The 26,332-nt window shown below is 32.1% G+C and overlaps 1 protein-coding gene across 2 annotated transcripts in view; it reads right to left on the bottom strand.

The window, feature by feature from the left end:
• The window catches only part of PlexA (Plexin A), a 366,159-nt gene that overhangs the window by 274,998 nt on the left and 64,829 nt on the right, over nt 1-26,332 (bottom strand). For both annotated transcript variants that reach the window (XM_076405520.1, XM_076405522.1), the window contains exon 2: nt 22,274-23,418. In XM_076405520.1, the coding sequence (XP_076261635.1) occupies nt 22,274-23,374 (1,101 nt within the window). In that variant the 5' untranslated portion in view covers nt 23,375-23,418. The remainder of the gene's footprint in view (nt 1-22,273; nt 23,419-26,332) is intronic.

The raw sequence follows: 26,332 nt of genomic DNA on the forward strand, positions 1-26,332 counted from the left end.
TTTCGAGGGCAAAAAAGTTAAATTGTAAATGGTAAATCGTAAGATACTTTTGACTGGCATAATTGGTAATACTTTGGACTGGTATAATAGGGAATACTTCTTTGATACTTTCACGATTTTTGTCCAAGCCTCTTATTTGACGAAACTTTTTTCCCAAAATCTCGAAAATTAAAATTAGGTTCAAAGGTTTCAGAAATTGCATAGATCCAAAAGATTTGAAGAATTTTTTACAGTAGCAGTTGTTAAATTTCTATTAAAAATATTAACCGTAAAGAGGTGAATAAAGTATATTAAATATTTGTAATAAATACATTTTCTAATAGGAAAACTCTACTTTAATATTCAACAATTTATTTTGTTGGCTAGTAAGAAGAGCACCACAGTCTTTATTTGTTAACGAATGGACTATCTTAACAGAAGGTGTTCAACTTTTAAAGCCCGTTGAAATAATGACCACGGAATTATCTGGTGAAAGATATCCCAACGATGTCTTTAATTATACGGTTTATAAGGCGACTGAAACATTCCATCAAATCCAAGGATTTTAACAAGTGAATGGAGAAAAAATGACAAAACTGTATTAGATTTAATCAATAAAAGACTGGCAATTTTAGAAATGAATACGATATGCGGGAAATCCAGATTTTTAGATCCTAGATTTAAAAAAGCAGGATCTGGTATTGGAAATAATGCTGAGGCGATACAAAAAGTTATCACAAAAGAGGTATCTTCCATTCTAACTTCAAAAAATACAAATATAGTTCCACAACTCGAAATTCAAGACAAAACTACTGACCAAGAATGTATTGATATCTGGAGGTATTTTGATGAAAAAATAGCTAGAATGAAAGAAGTAATTACTCCAAGTACTGCAGCAACTTTACAGATTTAGCAGTATTTGGAAATTCCATTTATTGGGCGTTTAGAAAACACATTGGATTTTTGACAAACCCATAAAATGAAACTACCTGAATTATATCAGTTATACGTAAAATATTCCTCTATATCCGCAACATCTGTCCCCTAGGAACGAGTTTTTTCAAAATCTGGGCAAATAATTAACATGATAATATTCACAGCAATTTAAAAATATTTCCGTTCAAAAATAAATAAAACTTTTATTTAAAAAGGGTCTGGTAGTTATTGTACGATCATTTTTAGGTTCATCATGGATTAGACTTTTCAATGATTAGGTATACGTTTACATTTTATTTAGTAGTTATGGTTATTGAAAATCTTTAGTTTTTTATTTAAAAATAGCAATTAATATATTAAAACATTATAAAACATTTGAGGTGTTATTACTTCATTTTTTTTACACATCCACAGAACATTCAGTATAAAAGTAATCCTACTTCCTTTAAAATTATATTATTTATTACATGATAATAGAAATTAGTAATTTTGATTTCCTATTTTTTAAAAGTTATCACGTGAATGAATATATATATATATATATATATATATATATATATATATATATATATATATAATATATATATATTATACTACCATTGGAGAATATAAAGACATTTAAAATTAACTGCTCCAAGCATTTATCTCCGTCCATTCCTATCTCACATTTTATACAGACAAGAATTCGTACATCTTCGTCTAACATCACGAATGGAAAAAAACAGTCGAACCGTGCATTTGACTGAAAATAGTAATTACTATTTTCAGTCGCTATTTTTTTGACTATCGACTGTTTCGACTGTTTTGGGACTATCGACTGTTTCGACTGTTTTCAGTCGATAGTTCCCAACGCTACTAACAATGTTTATGCCAAAGAAAGTAAGCTCGAAAGAAAGCTACGAGTATTGATTCCAATATCCCAGAAGTGATGTTATCGATACGAGAAAATCCCAGCAATCATTTTTCAGAACTTTCAGAACGTTTCAAAAAAAATCTCAAAATTTATATAGAGTCCTTGATAACAAAAACAAAACAAAACAAAAGGGTCGTCTTTTATATTTCGGGATTTGAATGAGTGGTTAGAAATATAATCATGGGTGACCTCCTTTTGCCTGTTATTTCAAATCTTCTGGAAATCTGGATTTTCAGGAAAGTAATTTGAATAGAACTTTTTTTTCTATTTATATAATAAACACTTTTTCATTCTATCTGAGATCCACAAAGAGACTTATATAGTGTTTTCTTAAAATAAAGGGTTGTCTTTTATATTTAGGGATTGGATGGATATTCGAAAGTTCAGTTAGAAATGTAATTGCTGCTTGGTCATGTTCATACATCCACTACATAACTAAGTTTTATTGGGTCTCGTAAAGATTAAATGCTTCAATAGTGAATAGTTAAATACAAATACAAGTAATGTTATAAATCATGAGTTGAAACCAAATATTTGAATAAAATCAAGATCCAATATTGCCTAATTAGTTAATCAAATATTGATAATCGAAACGATGAGGCAGAAAACTGTTTATAATTTTTATTAAGAAAACTTGTCCTTGACTGCATTAAACTATAAGAGAAGGAGACCTGTTTAAGAGTAATTTTAATTAAAAAAGAGGCTAAAATATCGCGAAAGAAGTGCTTTTATAAATAATATGCTCCGAATTCAAGTTTCTCCCATCTAATTTCCTTACGGCTAATTATCCCTGGCATTATTAAAATTCAACTTTCGATGTTTAGCCCGTATTTAACCAAGAATTAACTTTTCTTTGCCACAATGACCCGAAATGCCTGCTTAACTAATTCATTTAATGCACAAAGGAATCCTCCGCCATTTTTTTCGAAAATTCATCTTTCTTAAAATTCCTACGTTAAAAATACGGCAAATACGATATAATTTTAAATTAGTATAATAAAAACGAACGATACCTAGCAGGATGAAATGTAGCGGCAGGAATTTGTAGAAATTATTTAATAAAACTGTCAAGAATAAACAATTTATACACACGAAATATTCTTCAGCATACACAGTTACATTAATATATAAAGACGGGTTTCTATATATGCCGAGTTCGGTGTTTTCCTTCGTCTGAATTTTCGTAGCTTCATTTTCCACGGGAAAACTATTAAGATAGAAATATTGGTCCAATATTCTTCCTTTTATTTGACGGTGTGTTTGGTGAAAAAGCCTTTTCGGATCGCACCTAATTTCAATTTACTTTCGTTTGAAACTTTTCGTTCCTATGTACCAGTCTTGAATTATTATGGAGCATTAGTTTAGAAAGTATTAATTAAAAGGGGTAAAATGGATGCAATCTACCCCTCGAGTGGTGGAAGATGGTGCGGGGGGGGGGGTGATGGAGGGGGGAGGTTTGGTCGAATGGCGTTGCGAGGAGTTCGGCAAACGGATAGGAGAGGGGAGTGGGGACGTGAGAAGGGGTTTGCATCGAACAAAGAAAATTTAAATTCCTTTGAAATTTCATTATAGAGTTAAGAATACCAGACTTGTTAAAATTGTTTTTAATGGCGTTACGAAAACATTCAGTCTCCCAGATTCCTTCCAAAACAACAGTCCCATCTTAGAGGCAGCTTTTTTTTGCTCTAACTGCAATCCCATAAATATTTAACGAAGGAGGAATAATCCAAAATATATTGCTTCCACGAATAATTTTCTATTTTTGTTTTTTAATATTGTTTCCTACATATTAATCCATGTCCATTCATAACAGGTCAATTGAATTAACTCTAAAGATATCAACTGAATGTGTACATCATATCGTTCCCGAATATTTGGATATGAGAAAGCTCTGTGCGGAGTGGATGCCGCGCGAGTTCACTTTTGACCAAAAACAACGACGAGTTGATGATTTGGATAGGTGTTTGAAGATAATCAAGCGCAATAAACGCGAGTTTTTGTGTGACAATGGATGAAACGTGGCTCCATCATTTCCCTCCAAAGTCCACTCGACAGTTATCCGAGTGTACAGCACACGATGAACCCGCTCCAAAGCGTGGGAAAACGCAACAGTCGGCTGGCAAGGTCTGTATTTTGAGATGCGCATGGAATAATTTTTATTCAACCTTGAAAAAGGCAGGACCATCAACAGCGACTATTACATAACGTTATTGAACCGTTTGGAGGCCGCATTTGAAGAAAAAGAAAGTGCTACTTCACCAAGACAATGCACCGTGTCACAACTCAGTGAAAATGATGGCAAAAATCCATGAATTGGGCTTCGAATTGCTTCCTCATCCACCGTATTCTCCAGATCTGGCCCCCAGCGACTATTTCCTACTCTCAGATCTCAAAGGAATGCTCGCTGGGAAGAAATTTTCGTCGATTGAAAAGGTGATCGATCTGAGGCCTATCTTGAAGCAAAGGACAAATCGTACTACAAAAAAGATATCGAAAATTTGAACGGTCGCTATCATCAGTGTAGCACCCTTGAAGGGAATTATGTTGAATAATAAAAAAAAAATTGCCAAAAAATGTGTTTTACTATGATAAGCCGGGGACTTTTTAATTGACGTGTTAGTGTGGTCCATTTGAGATAAGGCCTCATTTGTTTTGTTTATTGTGTATATGAGTCCTTAAAAATTTCGTTCTTTTTCGGTTACCAACTAATATATAATATTATATCCAATATAATGTGCATAATTAATATAAATTACAGCATAAAAATTATGATAAATTGAAAAAAAATTAATGTAGTTTCAACGTCCAAATTCTTTCCAAATATATGGTGTTTTAACAAAAATAAAATGATGATTATGTCTTGGAATGTTACTTTTGCCAACTGAAAAATGAAAGAAAATAAACTGACAAAAACAAGGATTTAATAACTGTTGAAATATTTTCGATTTATAATCCTTTATTGTTTAGTTTAAAAACAAATTAAACTAAATATCATACACTTCCAATAATATAAAATATAATCAACAATTCCGTTATTAACTTTTCATTAGATCAACATCTAATAAAATATCAAACTTTATACTTTATTTTCTTTTGAAACCCACAAATTATTTTCTTGTACCCACACATTAATTAATATAAGTTCATTGATCTGAAAATATTTAGAAAAAAAAACTAATTTTAAGCTGATCCCTATGCAAACATGTGATTTATTTTTTATTTAATTAATTCTCAGTGATATTTACAAAACACTGTTTTTTTTATTTGTAATAAAATAAATAAGAAACAACAAACCTATCAAATTAAAATTTAATTAACTACCAAAGGAATGAAGCCGATGTTTTTTCTTTCCTTTCTATATAGAAGCGCAATCCATTTTGAAGCTTAAGCAGCAAACTTATTACTCACTAACCGGTTATCAACTAATTGTAGAGCCGATTAACAACTTCCTATTAAACATCAAATTTTAGATTATGTTCAGCTAACTAAACTTCATTAGACTTATTGATTATTAAAGTAATTATTTTAGGTTCGGGATTCAAAACAATATTGTGACATAATTCGACATAATAATGTCGTTTGGAACAATGTCTTTTATTTTTTGATTACAATTTATAATTTAAAATAATAAATACAGGTAATGGACGGATTAATATGACCACCTAATATACACAACATTTATTTATTAATAAAGTGTTCAGCCGTCTAAATTCTCTCAAAAAAATCCCCATAACGGTTCAATTATGCTGAGATCTGGTGATTGTTCTGGCCTGGGAAGATGTTTGATGAAATCCTGATGTTTCTCAAACCAAAGCTGAACCTTTTTGGATGTGTATGGATGCATTATCATCTTGGAATGATCACAAAACCTGGGAAGTCACCATGCCATTGCTGCCAGTAATATCTAAGGTTTTTGGAAAATTCATGTTGAAAAGAATAAAACCGATCATAGAGAGAAAAAACCTAATACCAACAACCAACTTGGGTTTATTAACAAGCATTCAAACTTGAATTGACGACAGAATAACAGATGTTATTGAAAAAGCCTACGAAAGTAAAAAAGTATGCTCAGCTATATTCTTAAATATAGCACAAGCCTTCGATAAGGTTTGACCTTGTTCATAAACTACAGAAAATGCAACCAAAACAACACACCGAACTATTAAAAACGCACATTACAACCAGAATGTTTAGACTCAAACAAGAAGAAGGTTACTATACAATAAAAGAAGCTAAAGCAGGGGTACCAAGGAACTGTACTGGGACCAATGCTTTATCTACTCTACACTTGTGATATACCATAAATGGAGAATATTACGATGGCTACATTTGCTGATGATACTGCGATTATAGCTATCGGAAGTAATAGTGAAGAAGCCTCACAAAAATTACAATAAGCAAGTTACAATATAAATAATTGACACAAGCTTGGAAAATAAGAATTAATGAAAGTAAATATGTACATGTGCAGTTCACCTATAAACAGACCGTACAAGCACCAATAACATTAAATAACAGTATCATTCCATATACCAACAACGCTAAATATCTCGGAATGAAACTCGATGCAAAACTTCGCTGGAAGGAACATATAAAGAAGAAAAGAAAAGAACTGGAATTGAAATATAGGTAGGAAAATGTACTGGCTAATTGGAAGAAAAGCACAATTATCAGTACATAATAAATTGCTATTATATAAGCAAATATTGAAACTTATATGGACATACGGAGTTCAATTATGGGGATGTTCTGCAAAGTGGCATAAATAATATACAAATTTTTCAGAACAAAGCCCTGAGAGGTATTGTGGACGCACCCAAATACTACAGGACTGATTACCTACATCGAAACCTTCAGATACCCACAGTCAGTCAAGAAATCAAGAGAATTGCAAAGGGGCATGAGGAAAGACTCCATTCTCATGAGAATATTGCAGCTTTTGCAAACCGTCTGATCTTGTGTAGTGTTGTGTAGTGAGGTGCATATAATAAAAAATACAGCAGTGATTTGTATAAACATTATTTCATCAGAGACTGAGATAGGGACGAAGGATCCTCCTAGTTATATACCTAGATTTAAGTAATCATAAAGACAAATTGTAGGTAAAAGGGAAACGACTAGTAACAATGTAATAATTAAATCATGAAAAAAAATCATCTTGGAATATAACAGTGTTTAGCAGTAATCATTAGCAGTTTAGTAGCATCATTAAGGATGTCGAGATATTCACTCGCAATAATAGAATTAGTGATGTGAATGGGAGAAAATAGACACAAGAACGAAATTAGTCTAGAATCAGCAAAAAAATGAACAAAACATCATAAGCTGGTAACTGGATTAAAATATTTGTTTGTACACCTGAAGATGCACACATTAAAGCATCAATATTTCATTAAAATCCGTTGAGTAGTTTTTGATGAAAAAACCAAAACAGTTTATTTTTCGTGATGGCTGAAGTGGTATAACTCCTTAATGCCAGCTACATTCAAGCTTTGTTTCTGACCCAATCAGCAATTAATATGCACATTTTAATTGCCTCAAAATTGGTTTAAAATGTGCTAGCAGGAAATTAATGAAAAACTGTTAGATTCGCCATATAACAAATGCAAATATATGATAAACAAAATCGAAACTGACATGACAGTAAAACCCTGATAATTATGTTATTTATTTTTCATCTAATTAGCATACAAAAATGTCGATTCGCTAGTTAATTGCATAGTTGGAAATCTCAAAATGGTGCTTGGTATTACGGAACGTTTTTTTTTCTTTCGTTTTTTGTAAAATAATTATTTTCTCTCTCCTCGGAGTGTTTCGACTATAAAAAAAAAGGCGAGAGAAAGGAGAGAGATAGAAAATAAATGAAATTTTAATTAGGGAAAAATTAAATGAAACGAAACTTTTTGTTCGATGGGTAACAACGGGAAAAGGTTTAATTTTCATTTTCAGACCTAAGCAGTAGCCAACATAAATTACGAATTCACCGGCCAGTTTATCAACTAATTCTAGAATCGATTAATAACTTCCTATTGAACATTTCAGATTAGATTCCACCAATAACCAGTCCATTTGGTGTATCGATTGTATGGATAATTATTTATAGATTATTAGGCTAATAAATTAGTTTTAAAGATTTTTTATTATTTTTTATTATTTGTTCCCATTTTTCAGACACTTCAGACAGGTCACGACTCATATGGCGGAACGAGTAGTAATCAGAAGGAGCAAGGTCTGGAAATTACGACGGGTGGTGTAACAATTCCCGTTTTAACGTCTCCACCGATTTTGCAACATGTGGTCAGGCATTGTCAGGCTGAAGAATGACATTGTTGTGTTTTTGCTCATATTCTGGCACTTTTTCGCGCAATGCTCGACTCATACTCATTAATTGTAGCCGGTAGCGATCCCCATTGATAGTTTCATTGAGTAATGCCTTAAAATCTTCGTCTTTACGTTTTTTAACTATACAGAACGCTACTTGTCTTCTGTGTCAAATCACCACTTTCAAATCGTCGAAATCAGTATTCACACATAACCTCTACACATCATTCGACGATCTTCTGTTTTTCAAAACTGCAGTAAAAATGTAAAATTTCCACGAAATGACATATACAGTGACACCATCTGTTAATTCTTCAAAATTAATTTATAGGCCTAATAACTTAGCAAGGTCTGAAATTTACGACGGGTGTGGTAACACTTCCCGTTTTAACGTCTCCACCGATTTTGCATGTGGTCAGGCATTGTCAGGCTGAAGAATGACATTGTTGTGTTTTTGCTCATATTCTGGCATTTTTTCGCGCAATGCTCGACTCATACGCATTCATTGTAGCCGGTAGCGATCCCCATTGATAGTTTCATTGAGTAATGCCTTAAAATCTTCGTCTTTACATTTTTTAACTATACAGAACGCTACTTGTCTTCTGTGTCAAATCACCACTTTCAAATCGTCGAAATCAGTATTCACGCATAACCTCTACACATCATTCGACGACCTTCTGTTTTTCAAAACTGCAGTAAAAATGTAAAATTTCCACGAAATGACATATACAGTGACACCATCTGTTAATTCTTCAAAATTAATTTATAGGCCTAATAACTTAGCAAGGTCTGAAATTTACGACGGGTGGGGTAACTCTTCCCGTTTTAACGTCTCCACCGATTTTGCATGTGGTCAGGCATTGTCAGGCTGAAGAATGACATTGTTGTGTTTTTGCTCATATTCTGGCATTTTTTCGCGCAATGCTCGACTCATACGCATTCATTGTAGCCGGTAGCGATCCCCATTGATAGTTTCATTGAGTAATGCCTTAAAATCTTCGTCTTTACATTTTTTAACTATACAGAACGCTACTTGTCTTCTGTGTCAAATCACCACTTTTAAATCGTCGAATTCAGTATTCACATATAACCTCTACACATTATTCGATGGCCTTCTGCTTTTTAAAAGTGCAGTAAAAATGTAAAATTTTCCGCAAATGCGATACATTCAGAAATTTTCAAGGCACTGAAAAAAATGTATTTGTTCACACTTCCACGAAATGGCACATATAGTAACACCATCTGTTAATCCTTTAAAATTAATTTATAGGCCAAATAACTTAGAGGTTTATTCCGAAATTTAAACTTTAAACTAAATAGTATTTTAGTAAACTAAATCTCAAAAAGAGGCAATAATAATTCAAAATATATCACAATATTTAAAATGATAAAACAGTATGGTACAGTATAGATTTTTTTTGTACAGAGACAGTTTACAATGATGCTCTGGAGGTTTTTCTACCATTTTGTAGAACTATATTTTTTTATTTCCTCCATCTATCATGACCTTGGTCTCTTTGGTCGTTACCAAGTTGTTATATATATCTCAGTTATTTTTAGTACGTGTTTCATTTATCTTTTGCTTTTTTCGTCTCTAAATCACTACAATCACTGTCTAATGAAAAATCTTGTCTCTTTTTAAATGCTAAAAAAATGAAATACAACCTGTTTTTATTTTAACTAATGAGAATCCTGTAACAATTCAACCCAGACAATTATTTGACATGCATTCTGAGTGAAACTTTGATAGGGCCAATAAAGGAAAATAAAACTGAGCCGAGAGAAAAACTTTTTTGCTCTCTCCAGACGGCAAAAGGTTAAAGGTATGATGACAAAAATGGTCATTTTTGATGTAGAAGCAACCATCCAAGTTAATAACAACTTGTTTTTCTGTCGCCCTCTTCAATTTCTTTTTGCTTCAACTTTTGTTCTACCCTGGGGCAATAAAAAATTACTTTTTCTCCTGTAACGATGAAACTGACATGCAGATACTAAATTCCTGAAAAGGCTATAGCGTTTCTTTTGTTAATGTTCTTCCAGTGTGTGATTTTTGATTGAATATCTTCTACCATATTGTAGCCCCTAAGTAAATAAACAAAAACAACATTGATTATTCTGATGTTATGTTAATATCCAAACAACTTTTTTCTTCAGTAAATTGTTTTCATCAACCAAAGAAAATTGACTGAATATTTAATATTAAAACAATAAATTCTTAATTAATAAAACTAATTCAGAAGTATTCATATCCTCTATATATATTCCTCTATATATATATATATATATATATATATATGTATATATATATATATATATATATATATATATATATATATATATATATATATATATATATATATGTATAAGGAGGGGGATGATTATGTTTTTTTTTCTTGTCTCGTTTTAGATCTTTGCATAAAATTCCACTAAAATAATATTTTAATCAAACCGAATAATATTAGTGCGTTCTAAAAACAAAATATTCAACTAGTAAATTAATTGACTGTTATAAATTCCAAATATCTCTATAATTCCAATAAATTTAAATCCAGCGCAAATACTAATAATATAATTTCTTGTATATTATTGAACAATTTTTGATATACATACAACGTTATTGATAGGAAAGCTATTGTCGTATTTTTTTTGTTATAAACGCTATAGAGGGGAAAATGTGACTGACGGCTTTTATTTATGTGATAGCCGCACTACATTTTTTGTACGTCCAATACCATATCAATGACATTTCAGTTATTTTTATCCACGAATTCAGCCTGAACAAAAAGCTTCCGATACTATTTTCATTAAAATAAAATTGATTTCGTTTTAATAATTATTCCAGGCGTGTGTTCTATTTGAGTCGATCGTTCATTACATTATTATACAATAAATGATGCATACCGTTGAGTAAATGGGTTCAATAAAACCTGATTCAACGACTCAAACATCAACAGTGTAAATAAGTGAATAATGAATGCGACGCTTTTAATGTAACGTCATATGAAATAACGCTCTATTTTTAGAGCACGTCTTATTATTTTAACCATACACACACGTATGCGACATTTTTAACAGTTTATATTTGCAATTATCATAATCAGTGAACCGTAGAAATGAAAAAATAAATAAAAATCAGTGAGAGCAAAATCAGGAGAATATAGAAGACGTGATGTGGGTATCAATGTAATTTTAATCAGCGTTTTTTTTTCGCAAGCAATGCTCCTGCTACCATATATTATGATTATATCATGTTATATCAGGTGCACATGAATCTTCGGATACCTATTCGTGGAAAAACAACTTAGGAGTTATTTATCCATTACATCAGTACGTGTGTACGTTTACTAAGCATTTAAAACTGCAGGTACGATTATTTTCAATGATATAGTAAACCGTAAAACAAATATAGGATTGCATATTGATAAAAAGATTAAGATTAGATTCGATTTTTTTGGAAAATGTTTAATTTAATGTATCAACACTCCCTAGCACCTTGTGAATAATTCGGTCATTTTTGAGTCATTTCCCTATAGCTTATCTATGATGATACTCCCTTTAAACTGACTCACAATCATCCTTGCTCAGAGTGTTATCAGAATGATGACAAAATTTGTTCATGTTATATCACGCTGTTCAATACATTTGTGGACTTTTCAGAATGGGATAATCAAAATTTTATTCGAAAATTTAAAGATACGGAAAACTGTCTGAGCTATGGGTGCTATAATCACTAACTATGAAACAAAACCACATTCTATTAGGTCTCCCAAAACGACTAATAGAATATCGAAACGATTTGGTGTTCAAAAATTAGCAAATAATGTATCTATGTTGGTTTTCATGTCAAGTAAAAGGAATATTGTTGGTAGAATACCTATAAAAATAGTTAAAAAATAGAATCTCAACCCTCTACGCCAATCAGATGCAAATATTAGTGAACACATACCTGATTCACAAAAGAAATAATATTTCCCCATTATATTTTGACACACACAGCTTAAAACCATCGCTTAAAAACAGTGAATTAAACTACGAATTCCCTAGAACATTCAGCTTATTCACCAGATTTAATCCCCTGTGATTTCTGGCTCTTCTCACACATCGAAAAATGAACTTAGAAACTAAATGAAATAGAACTTGAAATTAAATGAATGAGTAATAGTTGTAATAGAAGGGTATTTTGCAAGGACTCCATAAAAAAAACTCTAGTTATGGGATACGGGTCTTAAAGATACGGGATTTGTTTTTTTTTATTAATCTCTTAGAACTTCTGCCCGTGGGCAATAACTATTATTATATGATTTCTGTTATATAATATAACTATCCTGATATGTTGAAGATTGCTTCAGTAAGTGATCTGCTATACAACTTATTCTCAAGACAATTCTAACTTATTCTAGAGATTATTAAATCTCACTGTATGTGTTTATTAATCAGTTCGTATGGTAGTTTGAGTTTGAGCTCACGCACTACACTGTCATCGCGCACATTTAACTGTTTAGCGCGTGCATCGGACTGCACTAATAGTCTTTCAGAGTACTTTGCACTAACACTTCGAATCACACTCGTTATGGGTTCTGAGGGGATATCACGCTGAATCAGTTTACTGGAGACGTAATATGGGGCATCGACGATGACTCGCAATACATTATTCTGGAATCTCTGGAGGATAGCTATGTTAGATTCGCTAGTAGTACCCCACAGTTCAATACCATAGATCCAAATGGACCTAAGTATTGACTTATACAGCAAAACTTTGTTATCTAATGATAATTTAGATGTACGCCCTATTAACCAATACAATTGGTTTAGCTTAAGCCCAAGCTGTTCGTGTTTTATCACTATATGTTTTTTCCATGTCAAACGTCGATCAAAATATATTCCCAGATATTTAACGCTGTCTGCTTGCGAAAGTTCATAATTATTCAATTTTACTAAGGGACAAGTTCTACAAATGGTGAATGTCACATGGGTAGATTTTGTCTCAATTGCTTTCAAGTGGCGTATCAACCACAATTCGACTTTGTTAAGATGAAGTTGGTTTCTTGTAACTGATATTCGACATCTGTGAATAATAACTAATTCATAAAAGAAAAAAAAATCTTATTTAGATACTGACACAATTTACAACGTATATCGAGAAACAGTGAATTAAATTTCGAATTGTTTTGAATATACAGCCAGCTTATTCACCAAATTTAACTCCTCCTTCTTCATTAGTCCTAGAAATATTTTTTTTTATTTCCCATACATTTGTGCGATTTCACTAATGTAATATTATGTAATTAGTAACCAAAAAAAAATTGAATTGCATATCTAAAAAATAATAAGAAATATTGTAAAATAATGCTCTGCTCGCTATCACCCAGTAAATAACCTAGGTTATCTTTCAGATCAGATGCGTTCGATTTGGAATTTATGGTGAAACGCTTGTACATAACATACTTGTAATGGAATGTTCACATTCTGACAAAGAAAAGGCAACCATTCGCAGTTAGATTCCATTTTGAGTTTTAAATATTGCCCGATTAATAGATCGATTAGAATGTAACCGGCTAGAGCTTGCGTCTGACAGAATTCTTGTTGTCATGTCATTTTATATTAATGAAACGCCATCAAAAATAACGTTATCGCGAAAAAAAATCTATTAAACTATATCCAATATATAAAATGATCGTTGAGAATAGCACAGGTGTCTTTGAGTATACAAATTTACCCTATTGTTTGCGAGAAGTTTTGAGATAGTAAACACCCAGCTAAGCTAAAGAAGTTTTTATCGTATATAAATAAGCTTCTTATGAAGTATTTCCAAAGATCCTTTAACAGAAGACTGGTAAGCCGTATATAAAAAATATATATAATATATAAAAACGAAATTCAACCTCTGTAACGATTATATGCCTATTTACTGAAACTGGGAATTTATTTTGAGATATATAAGACAGTTGATGTGAGTATATGGAAAGGAATACGAGGCTTCGAAGTAGATTTCCATCTTTCCATTTTTCCAACAACATTCAGCTGAAAACAATGAAATACTAATCCGACTGTTTCAGTCGGTATTTTCGGTGAAACTGATTTTAGTACTTCTTACTAGTAACTGTTTCGGTCGACTATTTACAGTTGCTATTTTCGGTCTGACTGATTTTATTACTATTTACTATCATCGACTGTTTCAGTCGCGTACTTTACTATTTTCGGTTCTATTAGTTTCATTCGATTGATTTATAACATTCTGGCTCTGTCTTCCAAGCCGCGACCTTGACAAAAATATGCCGAATTTATGCTTACATAGATTTTTACATAATATATATCGTTTTATGCTTTGCCTGTAGTATGATTGTAAATAACTATATATTGTACATTAATATAGCAGCATTTTGCAACACTATTTTTCAAGATAATGTAATTAAGGCAAAAAGATTAAAATTGTGAATGATAAATAGTAAAGTACTCTATACAGTTTGTATGTCAATAGGTAATTTTTTTTGATTGACTTTTTAGTTGCGATCTAACTCTCTTGATTTTGGTTCAAGCCCTTGGATTGTCTCCAAAACTTCTTTCCTAAAATCTTGAAAACTAAATTTATATTAGAAAGGTTCCTGAAATTGCAACGATTCTGACGACATGATTTTTTTATTAATGAAATTATTCATTACAACGTAATAGTATTCTATCTTAAAATCAGTACGAGAAGGAATATGTTGATTCTCGTCTCACTTATTGTACGGTTGAAAAAAATAAGCACATTTAAAATAAATTAATCCAAGCAATTATATCTGTCCTTTCCTCTCTCACAATTTATACCGGAATGAATTCGTACATCTTCGTCTGATATCACGAATGGAAAAAAAACAGTCGAACTGTGCATTTGTAATAGTAATTACTATTTTCAGTCGCCAGTTTTTTGACTATCGACTATTTTCAGTCGATAGTTTTAACAAAATAAACATTGTGTATATGTCAGATGTTATTGTCATATTATTTTGTCCTTCCCCTGTATATATCCGAAACAAAATGTCGAGAACACGCAGCTTAATTTACTAAAGCCCATACAAAACATTGAAACATAATGAGTGAATGAAACGTGGAAGACACAAACCATTAGTATGGCGCAAATATATGGCACTAAAAGTTTATTTGGTAAAAATTCTCACTTTGTCAGGTCCTGAGAATGAAAGCAAACACTTAAAAATGTCGCGAGGCATTTTCATTTTCGATAAGTCTCAAGAGAGAAAATCCAAAGCCAGCCATTATTTCATTCGTAGCGCCTTTCGGTGACATTGTTAAAGTAGAAAACTGTACAGTCGAAAAGATGCCCATCGTCGTTTACATTCAGTCAATGTTTCCAATTTAGTTAAAGAGTTGTAAAATACATTGTTACAATTTGTTAAGGTCCGCCTGAAGTGTGCAGTGTAGGAGGAACTCTTTTAAGTGATAACCATCAAGAATGAGCTATATAGTTGTGTCGCTTTTCTTCTTCTAAACAATAACAAACCTATCTATTCAGCATTTAATTTTAGTTAATTTCCTATAAATTCTTGTCTCATAAATGTATCTTATTAATAAAAACTATACATAATTTTAATTAAAATAAAATTAATAAATCTATTATTTCTATGATATTATATATTTGGCAGCTGGGTAGCGTTATAAAAACTAAAAACACATATTTTAATTCTTATGTCTATTTGAGAGGTAAATATTTTTAAATATTTCGACGACATTTTCATTGGAGTTAATGAAAATACTAGAGACTATAGAAAATGTTACGTCTAATGGAATAGTGACATAATAATTTTCATATATTTTGTAGTTTTTAAGTTATTCAATGACAAACGTATTTTCAAAAAATGAGTATTTTCCAGTTTATAGAATATATGTTGAAAATTCTATATTATAAAGCTATTTAATATGAAATTTCATTTCTTTCCCATCAAAATATATATATATATATATATATATATATATATATATACTTGATAATGTTATCGTTATCTCAGAGATAATAACTTTAGACACATTCTCCATATATATAGTCGTGAAAATTTGCGATTTTTAGTCATTTTTAAATATTATGTCGCTATTTTCTTTCAAATAATCGCAGACCAATGAAAATAACTGAGATTATAGAGAATTTTACGTTGAATCGAATGGTGGTATAATAATTTTCCTACAACTTGTAGTTTTTAAATTATTCAATGAAAAACGTATTTTCAAAAAATGTGCGCTTTCCAGTTTATGTCACATATCTTGAAAACTATATACACTGAAGTGATTTAACATGAATTTTCGTCCTTACGAATGTTTTATCCTTATCAGAGATGTAAAAAATTTTGGCAATTTTTCCATATAAATAGTCGTGAAATTTTCAAATTTTGTGATTTTTGGTTATTTTTGTTCAAAAAGATCGCAGACTAATGAAAATAACAGGGATTATTGAGAATATTACGCTGAATCGAATAGAAATCATTCGATGAAAAACGTATTTTCAAAAAATGAGGATTCCTGTATTTGTCACATATTTCAAAAACTGTATACTCTAAAGCAACTTAACATGAATTTTCGTTTCTGTCATATTTCAAACATTTTGAGACTTTTATCGTTATCCGAGAGATACAATTTTGAAAATATTTGAGGTCATTAAAATGCCTAGAACATCAGCCAAAAAAATTTGAGCTCTTCTGAATACACCTTGGTAAGTTAAGCACTCCCACTACCATTTGGGAGCAGTCGTGTGCATTGTAAAAGAGTATTTGAATGCCCTCAATGTGCCGGGTTTCCATTAAATATCTATCCACCAATAAAAAAGGAACTTCTCCGTAACCTCAACATTTGCAAGCTACCCTATCATACAATATAATATTAGCAATAGTTAATTCGACTGGCTGAAAAATTTTAGAGAATCACCAGTCAATTTTAGCCAGTGAAGCAAGTTTAATAACCAACAAGTTTTGTACATGTGAAGAGTTTATTAAAATTATACTATCAATGCCAGCATATTTACTGTGAGTAAAAGTGTAGAAGAGTAATTCCAATATAATGTTGATAATTGCATATTGTCAAATATAAATTAAAAAAACCAGTTCCCCATATTTCTATTACAGACCTATTTTTATAAAACACTATTGAAATCTTAAAAAAACACTGAAAGTACGTATCATTTTAAAGGTACGCGTTACACATTCCATACCTAATTAGAACTACGGTAGTCACAAACTATGAACTAACAATGGACCATTAAACAAACTCTTGCTTGAATACCAAATAGTATATTCGAAATACACATTTTTTTAAACCAAAACAATTTAACCGTTAACGTCCAGCTTTCTCCGAAATGCCAACTGACCTCGATAGTAAATTCGAGCAGCAGCCTGAAAAAAAATGTAACATTTTTCTCTCAGCTGCGAAATTAAAACCATTATTAACGAATGCCGATTAAAACTAAAAATTAAAATCATCGATTTATTGTCGGCATCCTTTTTCTGAACGTTACTCACGGAAGAATTCAACAAACACGGGAACACAATCTACTTAAAATTCTACATGCTTCAACGGCGCAGCAAGCATTTGAGGCACAACAATCTTTTCCCAAATGATGCATAAACTGAAAACGATTTTTGTCTCCCTAGAACTCATAAAAAATAAAAGAAAGTCACAGAAAAACTCAAGAAATAATATTAACAAATACTTACTAATCATAAACATAATAATTATGTCATAAAAAATTAATTTAAACTGTTATGTAATCTGATCATTAACTAAGTATAAAGGAGAAAGTTATGCCCTAGATAATGCTAATCCTATAGTGAATATATGAATCATTAATGCTCATTAGCACTGATCATATTTAAAAAAAACATCAATAAACTAATCTGAAATAAAACTACAAAATTAACAAAGTTACAAATAATTTTATCTTGTAACATAAACATTGCCATTCTGCATATTACTTAATGATAGAAAATTATAAAAATTAATCATCAAAAACACTTTCATTTATCTGATAAAATTTAGCCAACTCTTAGCCGATATAGATGTCTCGATAAACTCAACTACATTTCCAATAACATGTTTAAGAATTTTACAATACGGGGGTTAGAAAATTATATAAATAGGTTGCTCCAAGTTTTCCAACTAAATATTCGTTTAGATACTAAAGATAACACGAAGATCTCTGGGTAATAAATCTGGTAAATGTAGCGGACGCAGCAGAGCAAAATAAAGTTTATTCAGTCATGAATCTTAATCTCTTCGAGGTCGTATAAATTAGGCTTTGTGCATACCAAATTGTAGTCATTTGATACAATTCTATCTCGAATTATCTTGCGTATTCTCTCCACCACTTGTATTGTTCATTGATTTATGATGATATATAGTTGATAATGAGGGTTTTAATATCATCAGATAACGTTTGTTTCAATTAAAAATTAAAAAATCGCTAGATAATAAATCTGGCGAGTATGTCGTATTGGAATAGGAATTATCTTTTTTGTCATCAGATATATATGAAATGTTTTTGTGAGAATATCTTTACTTATGAGTTCTTTGATCCTTTCAAGATGAAGTGTATTGGCTTTTGTGTTTGATTCCAAAACACAGTTGGTATATTCCCAATATGATTAGAGATGACCAAGTAATGATTATTGATGAACTGTTTCAGTCTTTATTATTTAATGCCTTTTATACATGTAAATTATGTCTAAATCATACAGCAAATTGAGAGTTTAACCTAGTTAAAATATTATCATATAACATATAACTCCCGTAACCAGTAAAACAAAAACATTCTAAATATAATTTAAAATCTTGAGAAACATTTATATAACAACAAGTAAAAAAATGTAATATTTTGTCTTATATTTATATATATATGTTGTATTCTTTTACAAAGTCTGGCGCGTTATAACCATACTACAAGACCATTATGTCTATCCAATATTTTTTTTTGAAATAAGGTCTGGTCACGTATTTCTGCAAAAGCAGAATTAATGTCTTGCGATGTCATGCCTGCAATTTTAACTCGAAGAAGAGAATTATCCTAATGTTCTTATTTTCCATGGTGCAGAAAACTTGATTTTATGTCTTACATCGTGAAAATGAGAGGGGAGAGCAGATAAACGTGCCTGGTAGAATGGTCGCGTATCCACGGAATAAACTAGACAGGACATGTCAACTTCATAATTAAAATGTTCGTAATAGCAAACCACTATCAAATTAATTCACCAGATACGATGTTTAAAAGTTAAAATCCACCTCGGTGACGCACACACAAAAACAATGACCAAAATAACGCGTCAGATTTTTTCCTTTTACAACCTATTACACTTAATTAAATCTATTTTCTTATTTGAGCTAGTGCTCTTGACACAATATGTCTGAAGCGTCATCATATCAGAATAAATTTAATTAAATTTCATTTGAACGTAACACCGCAAAGATCGATAAATTTATACCGAATTTTAATTAATTCTCCTCAAAATCATTAGAAATAATAAAAGGAATACTAAATAGGTCTAAGATGGGAAATAATAAAACATGTATACACGGATTTTGAATTAAAGAATTGAATTTTTAAACTTATTCGTCAGATTTATCACCCTCTGGCTCTTTTCACATCTCAAAAAAAGCAAATATTGTGCAGTCAATACTTGTTTTATATTATTAAAAAAAAGTTTCCACTGCCAAATTAATAATTCTGCGTTTGCAAAATATAGAAGAATAAAGGTGTGTTGAATACGAAAGTTTTTAAAGATAATATCATCAATAACATAGGTCTGTAACAAAAAGCTGTTTCGAGTATTTTCAACTTATTTCTATGTATTTTGGTTTGCTGAAAAATTCATCAAAAATAAGTCTTAAAACAGTTCTGCTTCACATCAGCGGTTCTTCGTGCAACTGTACTACACAAATAAGCCTTCAAGAACGTGGAATTGATTGGGTTTACCAAATTCCCTTGCTATTTGTGTCTACGGGCTTAGCAGAGACTAATCAAATCACAACACCAAAAAAATATTTCTGCCAAGGGAGCTTAAAGTTACTAAAAAGAACGTCCTCAAAGAAATATTGGTATATATCCAGATAAAGTTCTTTTACCATCGCTGAGCTTAAATTGGGGACTGATGAAGAGCAAGGTGATGAGCATCATAAAAAGATGGAGAGACAGTACCAGAGAAAATAGGGTTCTTCAATGATATAGAATTAATGTCAGACGTTTCAGAAACATCTCCCAGATTCTCTCGATAAGCGAAAACGTAGAAAGATGTGCCTCACTGGGAAAAATAATAGCTATTAGTATATGCTAGTGAACGCTTATTAGATAAAAAAATATGTATTGTTAATGCTTTGTAAATAAAATAGTGTTTTTTAAGTCCATTCTTTTATTTTAATATAATAATTCGTGCTAACATACTTGCCTAAATTCGCAAAACCTGTCGTCCTATGAAAAAAAGAAAATCATTTTCGGACTCACCTGCGATATCAAAATTATATGAAAAAATGCTATTAAAACATATTAAACCTTTTATAGAAATACCAGATTTCAAGTTTGGATTTCGAAATCACCACTCGACAATCGACCAAGTGCACAAAGTAGCAGCGGTTGCTGAAATGCATTCGAAGAAAAGTCATACTGCCCTGAAAAATTTCTGGACGTCTCACAAGCTTTCGACCGGGTATTGCAGAATTACTGTCGACTGCTGGACTCATATATTTTCGAAACAAAATTTAGACTCTCGCATGAAGGAGAATTCTCAACACTTAAACATATTTCGGCTGGAGTTCTACAAGGTATTGTCTTGGGACCACTCCTGCATCTGCTTTACACTGATGATATTCCCACAATAAAAGAAACAGTACTTGGAACATTTGCCGACGAAACAGTTATCATGGCAAAATATGTATCTCTGTTTAAGGCTCAAAGAAAAAGCAGAGCAGATTAACCTCAATCTCTCAATTTGACCTAAAATTAAAAAAAACTGATTTATCAGTCAATAATAAAGCCAATCTGAACCTATGAGTTATAAATGTGGGGTTGTACTAAAATATCAAACAAATCATCACAATATCCAAAACAAAGTTCTACGATTAATTATCGATGATTTTCGCTACGCATCCAACGAAGAGCTACACGGTGACCTCGCTATCAAATGGATATACGAAGTGATGTAAGATTTCGCCTTAAAAATGAAATAAGGTTGCTAAATCACAGCAAGGTGGAAGCAATATAGCTACTGGACAATACGCAGAAGATTGAAGCAAACCAAATCACACAAACTTGTTTAGTGTATAGATGTATTCTTAACTTTAGCTTAAGTTAGAACAGTAGTAATAAATTAATTTGTAAATTAAGACTGTAGTAAGCATATCTAATGTAAAATATAATTAATTAAAAAAATCTCATATTCAGCACAGCCAAAAACATAAAAATTACGTCACAAAACCTAAACAGAATTTTTTAGAGACCTGTATACGACCTGTTATAATAATCACATAAAAATTTTATACAATTTTGCAAATAGCTCAACACTTCTCAAATTCGATTCGAAAAGATCAACAATGCCAGTAATATAAATTAATATGAAGTTCCTATAAAGACTACAATAAATATTTAATAAAAGATTAAAACTAAAGAAATCTGAAATAAAGCATCTGTATATCAATTTTTGTCAATGATTGATTAGAAATTCCATAACTACATTTTTTTTGCTTGAACAGCTGCCTGTAATTTCAATTGTATTATTTTATTTTTTAGGAAATAATTTTCTGAATTTGTCGAGAGGAAATGTATTCAAATTTACTCAGGTGACATACGATAGTATAGATTTCGTAACATCCTCTATTACCTGAGTTATATATTTTTATGGTATACACACAGGGAACTTGTCTATAAAGTGAAATTAAATACTTATAGGGGACGCTAACAACGTTTTCGGAATTCCTAAAGAAAATATAGATAAAGTAAGGAAACAAAGAATGTTCAATGTAAATTTAACTTAAACAAAACACCGTGCCGGAAAGTTATGCATTTCTAAAGCAGATTAGAGAAAAAAAGGCCCATAAGATAGAAAGAAAAAATGTAAATTAGTTGAAAACTTAAAGAAAATAATGTCTAATGGGACTTACCGTAAGAACGCAAGGGTGACTAGGCGAGATAAAATCTAACCCTCTTTGCCCATTGCCGCTGAAGCAGTGCTTGATATTCTGCATAAATTTTCTTCGGATCGCCTTCAGTGAGTACACGCACAACGCTGAAAAGTTCGACGGTTTGTTGGCTGTCACCGGATCACTTTCACTAAATACAGCGAATAGGACATCGTCTTGGGCTGTGATGCCTAGATCTGAAGCTAAATCTGAACCGGCTTTGCCCACATAAGCGGCTTGGACCAAGTTATATTTTCTACCATCACTGGTGCAATCTATCGGGATTTCCGTGTATGAATAGTAGTTCTCGTCATCGTGACAAACTCGAACTAGTTTACTGATGTATAGTCCCGACGTGGTATCTCTCATTTGGGTAGTTAAAAAGTAGCTGAAGCCGTCTGAAGAGAAACCATAAACGTAGGTGATGGGATAACGTTCTCTGGCTAGGGAATTGACGAACATCCTAGTACCGGTAGTCACAGCTGTTTGTGCTATAGCGAACATTCTATCTTTGTCTAGAGATCGAGAACTAACCGCTGGTACTTCGGATCTATACGGCGAACCAAGAGTAAATGTCACGCCAACATACATTACTTGAGATACAGGAGGATTTGGTGGTCCTGGTGCGATGAAAGCCACCGTAGAAGCTGTGGCATTGTTGGCAACCACAGCTTCTCGAATTTCTTGAGTTCCATCAGATATATTCTGCAAGTTCCTCACGGAACAAATGCCCTGGAACAGACTGCCGCACGCTATCAATCTCGTGGTGGTATAATCGATGACCAAAGCCTTGTTCACATTATCGGTGAGCTTCTTGTTTTGCGCGTTGTTACATTCTAAAACGGAGCAATCTTCCGAATCTTCTTTCGGTCCGGTTTCCTCTGACACGACCAGATCTAAATCGGGTGATAACTGATACAATCTATTCACGGCACCGATATACACGCGACCAGTGTTCTTATCCACCACCAGGTGATTAAAGGCTTGAACTTTCTTATCTCCGAATGTACGAATAATGTCCGTGGGGTCAGCTACAGCTACCACAAACGCGATTGCTGCTAGCAACGTTAGCGACGATCGCATTGTGGCGGTGACACCAATTGCCTCAGCTTCACGTCATTGGGATTCTGGAACAAACAAAGAAAACGGTTTAGTCTCCATCAGTTTAAAATACAATACGTTAAAATATTTATTACTAATGTTAAGTGTATTATTTAGTCAGAAAGTATCTCTAACAGATCAAAAGAAAAGTCCCCGGCCTACCATGGTAAAACACATTTTTTTTTGGCAAAATTAGTTTTTTTCATTCAACATAATTCCCTTCAAAGGCGATACACTAATTATATATTATAGCGATCCTCCAAATTTTCGATACCATTTTTGTAGTACGATTTGTCCTTTGCTACAAAATAGGCCTCAGTTTCGGCGATCACCTCCTTATTCGACGAATTTTTCTTCCCAGCGAGCATTCTTTTGAGATCCGAGAACAGGAAATAGTCTCTAAGGGCCAGATCTTGAGAATACGGTGGATGAGGAAGCAATTCGAAGCCCAATTCATGGATTTTTGCCATCGTTTTCATTGACTGGTGACTCGGTCTTGGTGAAGCAGCACTTTCTTTTTCTTCAAATGCGGCCGTTTTTCGGCGATTTCGTCCTTCAAACGGGCCAATAAAGCTACGTAATAGTCGCTGTTGATGGTCCTTTTTTTTCAAGGTAACAAATGAAAATTATTCCATGCGCATTCCAAAATACAGACGCCATAACCTTTCCAGCCGACTGTTGCGTTTTCCCACGCTTTGGAGCGGGTTCATCGTATGCAGTCCACTCGCATGACTGTCGATTGGACTTCGGAGTGAAATGATGGAGCCATATTTCAACCATTATCACATATCGACGCAAAATCTCGGGTTTATTACGCTTGATCATCTTCAAACACTGCTCCAAATCATCAACTCGTCGTTGTTTTGGGTCAAAAGTGAGTTCGCACGGCACCCACTGTGCACAGAGCTTTCTCATACCCAAATATTCGTGAATGATATGATGTACACGTTCAGTTGATATCTTTAGAGGGTCTGCTATTTCATTCAGTTTCAATTTACGGTCATTCAAAATCATTTTGTGGATTTTTAAAATATTTTCGTCGATAACAAACTCTTTTGGGCGGCGTCCACTGCGTTCACCGTCACTCATTTCACCACGTCTAAACTTAGCATACCAATCCTTGATGGTTGATTTTCCTGGGGCAGTGTCCACAAATTCGGCATCAAGCCAAGTTTTTGCTTCAACTGTAAATTTTCCCTTCAAAAAGCAATATTTTATCACAATAACAAAAGTTGCTTCTCTTCAAAAAGCTACAATTCACAAACTAATGATCCGACGGCTGTCAAATTTATACAGGCGTCTTTTGAGGGTTAGGGCTAACTAAAAAAAATGATTTAATTCTAGTAGCGCCATCTATGTGTCAGGCAGGGGATTTTTCAATTGACCTGTTAATAGCTAGCTTTACTAATGTCAGGTGAATAATCTCAGTTACATACCAAAAAAACAATATACCAAATAAAATAAAGTCAAAAAAGCTCTTAAATAACTAATAAAAGTAGTTAAATAACTACCAAGAAAGGAAATAATAAAACACTAAGATGGCAATATTTCTCTATACAGTGGAAGATTGCCGAAATGCCCAATGATAAAATATCATATGGAGTATATATAAATTTAAATCAGATAAAATTGCGTTTGCAATTATAATTTATAAGTGAGGTATTTTAATCGAAATTAAATGACGTTTAAATCGCAACAATCACATCGATGAATCATAAAATTGATGACACTATTTGTTTCAAGTTGTATTAAGAGCTCATGTAGACCGAATTGGTCGGTCAAACGAATTGAATTGGTAAATTTAATCATCAAAGCCGGGAACTTTATTGTTACGGATACGAGGAGTTAACATAGCACACCTAATTTTGCACGAAATCATTAATATTTAATTCAACAATGTATTACTCTTAGTTCGTGACCTTTATTTCTAATTCGTTTGTCTATTTTCTATTCTTCGTGCCATCCACTAAGTATTTTTCTGAAGCTTTCTCTAAAATATTTACAAACTAATTGATACAGGTCATACTAAATGCTTTAAAACTTTATTTTTAATAATAAAAATTCTGTTGCTATTACATCCAAAGATGTTATAGTCAAATTATAAATGCATCACGTTAGACAAAAAGCAAAACACATTAGAACCGAAATAAAACAACTATACTGGTTAGTCGGAAAATACTGTCAACTTGATCTAAAATCAAAGAAGTTGATCTATAATACAATTATAAAGCCAATTTGGACCTATGGGGTGCAAATATGGGGTCGCATTAAAAATTCAAGTCAACTAGTCATACAACGCTGTCAAAACAAGGTTCTTCGATTGATTACCAATGCCTATCGCTATGTAACTAATGAAGAACTGCACGATGATCTGGAAATCAAATGGATTTGCGAAGTTATCCAAGATTTCGCCTTGAAACACGAAAGAAGATTACTAAATAATACTAAAGTGGAAGCAATACAACTGCTGGACAGCGCGCAGGATGTCAGGAGATTGAAACGAACAAAACTATAAGCTATAAGTTAATAATTAATAAATAATTATAATTTTATAATTGAGGAATACATACTGATGTATTTTCTCGCACTCGTCTTGCTTGTTAATTAATCCAAGCACATAGGAAAAGTAGTAATAAATTAATTGTAAATTAAGATTGTACTAAGCGTATCTAATAAAGATGTTATAAAAAAAATTATAAATACTAATGTATTTTCCAATTTATAAAAGACAGATAATCTTGAGAAGGAAAACAAGCTTTGGTCCATTAAGAAGAACTTCTTTTCTCCTGCTACCTCTTCAGGAAGGAGAGATATATAAATAAATTAAACAGGCTGCTGATTGATCACTGCCAATTTACCTATTCCTTCCTAATGGCTCAAAACTGAGAATCCTATTTGATTCAATTGTGAGGAACTAGCGCCTCTCGCCCATACTTTGAT

This window comes from Rhynchophorus ferrugineus, unplaced genomic scaffold, assembly GCF_030347505.1.
Source record: "Rhynchophorus ferrugineus isolate W39M unplaced genomic scaffold, kcgeb_rfMv2 rfM5, whole genome shotgun sequence".
Lineage (NCBI taxonomy): Eukaryota > Metazoa > Arthropoda > Insecta > Coleoptera > Curculionidae > Rhynchophorus > Rhynchophorus ferrugineus.